The sequence below is a fragment of the Bidens hawaiensis genome, unplaced genomic scaffold (assembly GCF_021521415.1).
Source record: "Bidens hawaiensis isolate Kalapana, Puna unplaced genomic scaffold, B.hawaiensis_p1.1 tig00004242_1, whole genome shotgun sequence".
Lineage (NCBI taxonomy): Eukaryota > Viridiplantae > Streptophyta > Magnoliopsida > Asterales > Asteraceae > Bidens > Bidens hawaiensis.
The window spans coordinates 1,367,094-1,378,011 of NW_027491253.1; the positions used below are offsets into that span (position 1 = coordinate 1,367,094).

General features: G+C 34.6%; 3 protein-coding genes across 3 annotated transcripts; 1 reads left to right on the top strand and 2 right to left on the bottom strand.

Moving 5' to 3' along the window:
* Positions 1–2,328: 2,328 nt before the first annotated feature.
* LOC143625812 (uncharacterized) lies at positions 2,329–4,770 on the top strand. Its single transcript, XM_077096051.1, has 7 exons — positions 2,329–2,412; positions 2,474–2,541; positions 3,022–3,130; positions 3,263–3,345; positions 3,455–3,613; positions 3,710–3,811; positions 4,462–4,770. The coding sequence occupies exons 1-7, from the start codon at positions 2,352–2,354 to the stop codon at positions 4,612–4,614; spliced, it is 735 nt and encodes a 244-aa protein (XP_076952166.1). The 5' UTR covers positions 2,329–2,351; the 3' UTR covers positions 4,615–4,770.
* A 1,001-nt stretch (positions 4,771–5,771) lies between these two features.
* On the bottom strand, positions 5,772–6,185 carry LOC143625868 (antifungal protein ginkbilobin-like protein). Its single transcript, XM_077096092.1, has one exon. It carries the CDS (start codon positions 6,183–6,185, stop codon positions 5,772–5,774), a length of 414 nt encoding a protein of 137 aa, XP_076952207.1.
* A 453-nt stretch (positions 6,186–6,638) lies between these two features.
* Positions 6,639–9,843, bottom strand: LOC143625813 (aluminum-activated malate transporter 14-like). Its single transcript, XM_077096052.1, has 6 exons — positions 9,241–9,843; positions 9,020–9,160; positions 8,219–8,491; positions 8,029–8,138; positions 7,105–7,248; positions 6,639–7,016 (listed from the first exon to the last, which is right to left on the bottom strand). The coding sequence occupies exons 1-6, from the start codon at positions 9,503–9,505 to the stop codon at positions 6,693–6,695; spliced, it is 1,257 nt and encodes a 418-aa protein (XP_076952167.1). The 5' UTR covers positions 9,506–9,843; the 3' UTR covers positions 6,639–6,692.
* Between the last annotated feature and the right edge of the window lie 1,075 nt (positions 9,844–10,918).

Sequence of the window (10,918 nt, forward strand, 5' to 3'; positions counted from 1 at the left end):
TTTTTCATTGTTAAATGATATCTAAAATCAATAGAGATCAACATTTAAAACTTAACAATAAACCTAATGATAGCCACTAAAACTTCTCTCTGACCAAGGATATCTGCATATATTCAAGTTTTAGCCTATGACCCTGTCATCAGTAGAAGAAAAATGATATTTTACAAAAGTTGTCATTTTCATATATAATTACGAAGTTTGTGCCGGATCCTATAGGACCACTTGGCTGCACCGTATTAGTCCACACATTTTATTCGTTTTCTTTGGTTTTCTTTTTTATTTCCGGTCCCGTAACGAAAATTGGCCGAATGCCAATTTTGTTATTTGTTGTATGTAATGTGACAGAAACCGACGAATTCGAGTTGACTTACCGCATATATTGTTTTAATTCCAGTAGTGTAACGAAAACCGAACAAACGCACAAGTTTTACCAACCACACCACCACATTGGTCCACCTCAATTTTTATATTTTTTTGTTTTATTTTTGGTTTTTTAGTTCCGGTATCATAACACACGCAACTGAAACCGACTTAACTAGCATCAACTTACCATCTCAACGCCCGAAACCGACAACACTTGGCTTTATCACCACTCGGGTTTTACCCACTTGTCCCTGCGCAACGCACCTGGTAAAACACCAGTTACTTATATTGATGAGTCCGGTGGCAGATTCGTAAACTTTTGTAAGTCAATGAAAAAAATTTGCTATGGTGAAAACAAGTCCGGATAAAATGGGTCGTGTCAGAATGGGTTAGATAAAACAAGGTCACGCTAACAACGTGCATCCCTCACTTGTGGCCAAGCGATACGAGACTTGGGTTCTGCAATTGAGACTCAAGTTCAATTCCGACTTGTGACACTTTTGGTAGATATTGGCAATGAAGGATTTGAGCTAGGCCTTGCGAGGTTGTCAACTTAAATCCCGAGCCCACAAGGGTTTTAGTCCTACCGTGTGTTACGCCAGAGAGTTCTGCTCTTGTGACAGCACAACGACTATCAAGTGGTAGCCGACGGTATAGTTTTCCGGGGGAACGCCCAAGCCAAACTCTAAAGCCAGCGTGGATCCGGTTAAGACAACATAGTCTGGGCAGAATTGGACAACGAGGCTCTTCAAATTGAAGAGTCTGGTGGCCTAACACACAAGAAAGTTATTGTTATAAAAAAAAGTAACTAAAGGGGTTATAATGCATAAATACGTCCCCTTCATTGTATTATTCCGATTTCCGAATGAATGTTACAAAAGTAGCACACCAGGCCAGACCAACCGTGATCCGTCAGGTGTTATACGTATTCGATACCATGTTTTTTCTAAAGTGAAAATAAGAAGACAATCTTTTATTTACGTTGCCATTGTCATACATAAAAAGTTGAGTTAACTAGACCGACGAATCCAGTGACGGATTCAAAAACTTTTGTTAGCTAAGAAAAAATTGATACCGTCAAAATAAGATGGGACAAAACGAGTAGAATAAAACCAGTCATGGTTGTTCATGAGCTGAGCCGAACCGAGCGAAGGCATGCTTGTTGCTTGGCTCGTTTACTACCAAACCGGACGGCGAAATTCGAACCAAGCGAAAAACGAAACAAGCCAAAATCGAGCCGAGCATTTTTCGATTGAAAATCGAGCGATTTCGAGTATTTTTTATTTCTTTTTCACTTTAAAATTTTCAATAAGAAACAAGTTTGAAGCCTCTAAATAATATATTTTGTAAACAAATTAGTAGTTTTTAGACAAACGTATAATATGTTGTAAATTTTTAGAAGAAAGAAGTTTAAAGTGAAATATAATGAGCATGTAAACAAACTTTTATTATTCTAAAAACTTGAATCGAACTAATAAAACTATAAAATTGACGGAATAGAAAAAATTAAAAGGGTTTAAAAAATTGTATACTTATATTTTATGTGTGTTGTCTATATATTTATATATTTGTTCGTATATAATTATATATAGAAGAAATTAAAAATATTCGAGTCGAACCGAACCGAGCAGACATCTGCTTGTTGCTTGGCTTGTTTACAAACCGAACTAAGCATAGTGGCTCGTTTACAATCGAGCAAAAAATGAATGAGCATTTTCTGAGCAAGCGGCGAGCGGGTTCGAGTTTGAAGTAATTTAGACAGCCCTAAAAGCAGTTCGCCTTTGGTGGTGTAAAATTACCGGTATTGGGTTTGCTGGTGATGTGCAAATTTTGATATTTGGAGGACCGAAATCGGCAGCTCCGGAAATACATAGACACAAGAAGCATCCCGCATACGACTCGCAGCATATTCCCCCCTTTCTGGTGGTTTCTAGGGCTCAGATTCCCCCAATCTTGAACAAGGTTCAGCTTGCACAATTCAATCAACCATGGCGACTCCTGATGTTTTTGTGCAGGCCGAACACGATCATTTCTTCGATCATTCCAAAGGTATCCACAATTTCCCCTAAATTGTTTTATCCTCTAGGTTAATTCAACGATTCCTTTGCAGGCGATGCTAAATCACGAGGATTGGCGCTCGAGAAAAAAATCGAATACCTCGAGAGCTTGAACGACAGAGTAATTCTCATTTACAGATCGTTTTTTTATTTTCTGGATTAAAAACAATGTGTTGATCATGCTTATGCTTTGATTGAATTGAATTGACCTAATAAACCTGACAACTTGAATTTGAACTGTTTTAATTTCTAATCTGATTGCAAATCTATCATCTTGATGATTAGTTATTGAATGTTTTAATCTGCTGAGTTATTATTTCTGCACCTGATATAGAAGTTTGATGTTGTTGATCTTGTTTCGGTATAGTAAATTGTTGCTTGATAGATACTTTGCTCATCTGTGACATGACATGCTCTTAACTCTTCACTCATATCATTTCTTATTGTAACTTACATTACTTGAGTTTCATAAATTGTTAACTATTTGAATTTTGAAGGTTTCCAACGTCTTTAGTAAATTTTAATCGTGGTTTATGTTGTATGTAAATTGAAACCTTGTAGCTGGTTTTTTGACCCCTGTTTCTGAAAACTGTGTTTTCAGGTTAGCAACAGACGGGCACGTAGATGGATAAATGATCGTATATTACTGGAACTTGTACCTCGTTTGACTGGAGATGAAATTAGAGGGTTGTTTGCTCCACCACCTTTTGGTAAAACACTTTAATATATAATTGGATATGTATAGTAAATTTAAATACACTTTTATTTCATAATAATCTCCATGCTATGCTCTTTCTTTGCTTAACTGGCAATATGATGTTCATTTATGGTTCACTTTACAGGTGATGAGGCCCAACCGTCAGCCTTTAGCATGACAAATGTGGGAGAGTGGGACAAATTCAGGAATATAGACATGGATAAAGAGGTGTGATTTCATTATTATAGAAAAAATGAACAAAGATCTGGCACGTTATGTTTCGTTATATACTTATATGTGTATTTAATGTTTAATGTTTTAATGCTTTTCTATTTAGGCTGGTGCAATAGAGGCACTTAAAGGTTTATCATCAAAGAAGAAAAGCAATGTGGATGCTGATAAGATAGCTGCGTTGACCGCATGGCATAGGGTTGACTGCAGAACTCGAGAGGCGTTTCGCCGGAGTTTTCTTCCAGAACTCGTTAATGGTTTTGAGGTATTTTACAATGAAATAACTATATTATTATTATTTTTATTATTCAAATCATATATATTTTACAATCATAGTGTACGATACGTGTACTGTTTTCAGGTGAACATACGTGCCTTTGTGTCAGAGGCGGCTAATGAGGAGGTTCTTGTGATGCATGCACAAGATCCGTTTCATAGGTTGTTACTTCATGGTGTTTGTGAGGTAAAATATAAATCTATTTCAGAAAGTTTTTACTAAAATTGTTATCAGTTTGAGTTCGTTCAGTTTAATTTTAAGCGAGCAAACAGTTGAATACGAACAATTAAATGAACAGGGGCTTCTTGCTCGTGTTTGTTTGTTAATAAATGTTCATGTTCGTTTGTTAATAGTATAAATGAACGGTTCATGAATGTAAACAAACAAACACAACTGAACATAGGTGAACGAACACAACCGTGCGATAATCAGTTAAAAGTAAACGCAAACATCGATCTGTTGGGCTTAAAAATTAGCTAAATCTAATCTAAATTGTAGTGAGTATAAAAATTAAATGAATATATAAACTGGCGAACTTAAAACAAACGTAAGCCAATGAACAAAAATAAACGTAATCAAACGAACATAAACAAGCATAAATGAACGAACATAAAAGAAAGAACAAGACATGTGTTCATGTTTCTTTGTTTAACTAAATAAACACAAAAAATTGTTCATGTTCGCTCGTTTATTAGATGAACTAACATAAACAAACTTCCCACCTAACGGTTCACTGAATGTTTGGTTCGTTTACAGGCCTACAATTTTCTTAACTCACATGGTTACTTTTAAAATGTGCATGCAAACACCCCTTAAATTTTCTTTGTTGTTGACAGTTTTACAATTTGGTGTCAACAACGGAGACCGAGACCAAAGGTACAAAGGTGTTGAAGATGACCAAAATCAAGAAGAAGAAAACTGGTAAAAACGAGCTCCCAGCCATCACGCTTTGTGAGTTTCTGAAAATGGCAAAAGATGGTTTTTGGTAGGTATTTTAACCTGACTGGACCATGGTTACAGCCGTGTAAATAGTTAGCTTAAGTTTGTACCAGCTAAAATATAACTGGGTGTGAATTTGTTTCTGTTGTGCCCACCCTTTGAATAAGTTATTTGTAGCTGCTAATGCGGTGGAAGTGCCAAAGTTTCTTGTAAGTTGTAACATTCTTTTTATTTGACTCTGTTGGATATTTATTTCAAATGTCTTATAATAATCTTACCTTTACTGATTAGTCGATGGAACATCAAATTTTTGTAGAAACTTCATGATGAATTGTGAAGCTATAGGAATCTAGGATTAGATAGCTTCTTCCTTCAATTGAAATCATTGGCATGTTAGCCATATTTGTTGCCAAGCCACTTGAAGCAGCATTTTAGCCATCTTTTGTACTTCACTCGTCACACAATTTACATTTTTACTGATTTGAAACAACAGAGATTATGGAACCCGTTCGATCTTAGCATCTGTTACTTTTGACCAAATATTGTAGAATGATCTGTAAGATTTGGTTTTATATGTAAACGACAAACTTCCTTCATTTGAACTTTAGTCTCCTCCCGCTTCAGATCGCCAAGGCATTTGTGAGACGTTTGTCGAAACTCATGAATCCTAAGATAATTTGAAAATCGATTTGCATCAACGTTTATGTCCTATCATTTAGTCTGTTCCTTGACTTGATTGAAGTGTTTACCAAATCCTGGTAGTTAACTTGAGGAGAAGCTTAGAGAGTCGCCTTTAAAAACCATCTTATAATTCATCCGAAGGACCTATAAGTTAATGCATTTACGATGGATGTGACCTAATCGACTGAATGTGACCTGATCGACGACAGAGTTATACAAACCAGCCTCCTATTGCCTCTGCTGCACCAATTCTTCATAATTAGGCCGAAATTCAACGGACTATCGGTAAGCTTCAATTCATCCACATCTTAATTTTGGATTAAAACAAGATTCATATCCGATACCTTGATCATTATGTTGTTTCTTTTCAGGTTTTATATTTGAAAATTCTAACATATTAATTAGAACCTCATTGATGTGCAAAATTAATAGATGAGATTACAGTTACATTACATAAACAAAGTGGAATTGAAGCCACAATACATGACAACAATAAGGTAACAAGTTGACTTGTAAGTGCTAAACATTAATCGTCAAACGGATACTGCTCATACCTAATAGAACAATCATTAAGCACTGCTCTAGCACCAATCCTATTATTACAATTGCTCGACATCTGGAATTCTGCTGCATCAAGACACTTTTTGCAATCTGTACTCGTGAGGTTTTGATTGCAAGTAGCATGACCGTAGGCAAAAGCGTTAGGATAAGGAGAGATATTTTGGTAGTTGTAACCTTGTTTAGAAGGAGTAACCGTTGTCAGTTCATTGAGAACATACGCTAGACTTATAGTGAACGGATCGCCTCTGGTGTAAATTCCTGAATTACAAAGAACGCTGACCACGTTGGTGCTCGGTGCACTTTGTACAACGTTGCTTATACCGCATAATCCGATTAGCAAAACCGTGATAATCAGCGTCTTAGTTTGGAGATAATTCATGCTTTACCTGCTGATTTATCTCAAATGAGATATAAAAATGGCTATATGGATGTTGAATCCATTGGTTTCTCCACCTTGTCTCCTTTTTTCTGTCCCTTTTGGTTTGTCTTTTTTGTACAGCTGAATGCACCTTTGTATTATATTATAAAGACTTGATGCATGTGGGACAATGCTCAATAATACAATTTATCTTTATATTGGAAGAAGGCCCACTTCATTGCAATAACCGGCTTTATGAATAAAAGCCTGTTATATTTGTTCATCCTTTATTTTGACTAGATATATGATGCTATTTGTAGTAACACATTACATGAAGTTCATCCTGTTATCTTACTGTTGTAGAGAAAATTATCATATTATAACCTGAAAGTTGTGATTATTGTTGATAAAGTAGTTATTTTTCCGTTCGTACATTCTACAAGTATGATGTAGACCCTTATCATATTTGTAAAATTTGTAGCTAGGTTATAAGTCTCTTTTAAGCAATATATACAATATTAGTTTAGGCTATTTGGGTTGAAAACCGGCAATCTCTCCAAGTGCTTCGACTTCTTTTGCTAGCGTTTCCACTTTATCAACAATCTCCATTAAAAGAAACAAGAAGTTAGCAATTGCAATAGATTCAACATTTGCAGTCCCATTTAGCTTCGACGAAGATGAAAGTAATATAAGTTCTAGTTTAATGGACTGCAACTGTGGCACTGTTATAACCTTTGCGTGGCATCTTTTCATATTCATGATACTTTTTCCTAGCTCACGCATAGTTAGTCCGAGCGACAATCCAACTGCTTTACACGGCTCTTTGATTATATTTTGTAACGGTGTTGAGGGCTGTGTACAAGAAAGTAGCAATGTAAGTTGATTACAGAAAATATATAAATACGAAGTCAAATTGATAATGAGTATTAAGATTAAGAACCTGTAATGGTGATTTAAGGCACTCTTGCATCGACATAATAATTGAAGCCATTTCTCTCATGAGCTCGCCTATCTGTATATATTTATCCCAAGGGTAAAAAAGTCCAAATCTGCCATGCCAGGGTTCCCACCTTGCAAAATTTGCCTAAGAATCAAATTGGATTAGAATATTTCTTGCAATAGATGACCAAGAGTCTTGCATTCGAGCTTCATAATATTTAGAAGTGATAAAGATTGATGACTTATATTAGTGTGTTAACCAGTCTTTGACTTTGAATTAGTTAGTTCCTTTCACCTAATTTATGTACTTAGATTTGTCTTTCAGTTAACAAAATACAATTAATGAAAAGTTAACCTCTTTCTCTCTCTAAAACAAGCCAACCTTTAACCATTTTAAGATAAATATTAATGTTTTCTTTCTACATATATTAATTTAATACCCTTTCTGATAAGCCATTACCTTTTTGTTAAATATAAATAACATAACAACATAGTTTCATTTAAAATTTTAAATTTTATAACATCTGAAATTTATGCAACATTTAAAATTTTTTAAATTAATTATGACATCACCCGGTCTTAAGTCTGGTCAGTCGAACCCGTCCAACCAATGAACTAGTAAGCCGCCCTGTCCGGTCCGGTTATAAAAATATTGAATTTTAATTTTAAAGCTTTACGTGTCAAGAACGGCAACACATAAGCTGATGAGTGTAGGTTTCTTTGTTATATAATCTTCCATAATAAATCGAAAACCTTCACTATGTTTTTGTCAGCATTTCCCTGCTCATGATTTGCTGTATTTAAACTTCTTGATAAATATCTCTACATTATTTGATTCTTACCACACAAAAGTGAAACATCATTTTACATATACAATTAAGCATAGGTCATGCAAACATAAACTATAACTAGTAAGAGGCATTACCAATGATTCATCACTTGATTTGGAGTGCAATACCGACTTACAATCCCCGACACTAATTCTTGGCATGCTTTCTTGTTCACTAACTACACTAAAGTAAGCTTTCATGCAATCTGCAATTCACCATGTTTTCAGATAATAATACCATAATAATATTAAACTATGAAAGCTCATTTCTTGTGGCTGTAACTACCTTCAATGCAACAAGCTAGTTTGTCAAACTTAGAGGATGTCAAACGATGAAGTTCATCACTAGCCCACATTGGAAATATGAGTATACTAGTGAATACACATACAGCAAAGCCCATGCCAATTGTTGACAGACGTTCACCGGCTAATCCAATAATTTTGTCAGCACGCAAACCAGATACTGCTACTAGATTAAAAGTAAGGATGAAGATCATGAATCCATAATCATATTTCCTTTTTATGCTTGGAATCAATCGACAGTAAGTCACTGCAGCACCTGCACTTCACAAAATATTTGTCACATGCGCATTTGATGCGTTAATGTATGTATGTAATATATATAGATATAAGAAGAGCAACCTTAAAGATCCCAATACAAGGTAGATGCATTAATAAACTAAATACTGTTAAAGTTCTAAATATGCTTAACTATTATGTATAATTTGTGATTACATATATGTAATCACAAGTTTGCATATGTGTAATAACTAATAACCAATTTAAATGTAATAATAAAATTACATATAATAAATGACAAAACTACCCTCAAATAATACTAAATATATAAAATAAATAAAATGACTAGTTGTTAAGAGTTCTTAAATTATTTGGAAGTTATGAAATGATGTTGATCCTATACACACACACATGCATGCATATATACATATATGTCTGCATGTGTATGTGTGTGTGCGCGTGTGTGTGCGCGTGTGTGTGTTATAAGAAAATGATGTCGCGCTAATTGTGCTATGCTACCAATGACAATTTTGGTTACAAAAATATCCATGTTAGCATGTACTCTTACCAAAAATGAACACAAAGGCACCAATCACTACTGCATTCCCGGTCCTCCCTAATTCGTCTGCTAAAGTTCCCACCAAACACCCTAATCCACCGCCAAGTATAGTTCCAAGTCCACGAAGTAACCCTTTGCTTAATGTAGCACCTGCATATGTATCAGTTATCATGGTAAACAAGTTTGTAAATAAATATGAGCATCTAAATAACTGATAACAAACCACCAACCTGCGAAGAACTCAAATACCACCACAACAGTCATGATAGCCCACATGGCATTTTCACCAACTTGCTCAAAAAGTGGATCAAGTAGATAAAGAAGTGAAACTAAAACTAAAGCAATCCCAACCTTGATGCCATGAATGACTTTTTGCATATGTTGCTCACGTGGATCTTTTAATAAAGATGATAAAATGTGAACACAAGGTAGTTTCTTTTGTTTCTTGTAGTTAGGAGAGTTTATTTCATTTGGAATATCTATATTGGTGCTCATAGTTAATTGTTTTGCCAAAACTTTATTATGTGAACTGATTTGTGGAGATGGAACTTATATACATGAAATATTTCATTAGATATGAAACATTAGTAAGTGCCAAAGTCGATATCTGTCTCGTGGCAATTCTCGCAGTTTGACCAATCACATTGATGAAATAGATTATTGTTAGTAAGTGGATTCATTTATGAACTTGATGAATTAAGTGGAACATGCTTGTCCTTTTTTCTTTTTATCTTTTGTGTATATGGAGAATGGTCTTTTCACAACATGTTTTAGTGCAAAATTCAGCAAAGTCAAAGTGATATATGCTAATTGCTCAAGTACCAAGCTTTTGATTTGATGAGTGAAAAGATAATGTCACTAAGGGTAATTTGAAATTTGCATGTCCATTGGTATGACTAGTGCCGAACAAAAGTTATTTACCTTTTCAATTTCTTCAAATTTACTGCCATTTCTTAATGGCATGTTGCAATGAGACTAAAGTGATTTGAAGGCAGTTTTACATTGGGTAATGGGTTTGTGGTTCTTATGGGATTCACGGTGATTATCTCATTTTGATATGTGGTGCATTAAGTACATGAATATGTAACTACATGTGACAGTTTTGACCCATTTACTTATGATTGAGTCGATTTCTGGGTTATGTTTTTAATCTTTAATGGGTCAAAATCACCCAAAAGTGTATTTTTGATGTGTAAAACCTTCTAAATTCTATTATTCGAATCGTAGTATTGTTAAATAATGTATATTTGGTGTACTAATTATTTATTAAAAGTTTAAAAGTGGGTGAAAACCTGTTTTGACACATACCAAAAATGATTAGTTGGAGGCGTTACCCAACTGACACATCTTGCTATGCTGTCTTAAATACGCACACACATATATATATTGACTATATGGGCATATATAAAACATGACAACTACTAAATCTTATAATTATTCTGCTGCATTGTTTGTTTTTCCTGTTATTTCTTTTTTATAGTAACTGGCAACACCAAGCAAACTATAGTGCAGTATCCCGAGTTGTCCCACTATAAGTTGTCTGTACTGTAATATTGATTTGTTTCCTGAATGTTATTAACATGGTGTGGAGCACTTGTGGTATCTGATTGAAAATTGCAATACGATACGATGAAGTTACAGTTTGCTTTAGTAATTCTTTGATACGTGTTGAAAAAAAGACTAATAAATCAGCAGTAAATGACTAAATGGAATCTGAGTGGCCTCATTTTCACTACCATTTGGAGGGGTGTGAGCTTGGAAATTCAGTATGATTTCAAGGTAAAATAGTCTTATCTTCATTGAATTCAAATTTCACACTTGATGTGTTTTCTGTCTTTTTAAGTTCAATTTAATTCGACAATAGCCTAACATTTCTTAACATGTCTGCCTACTAGCTAGTGATACTTT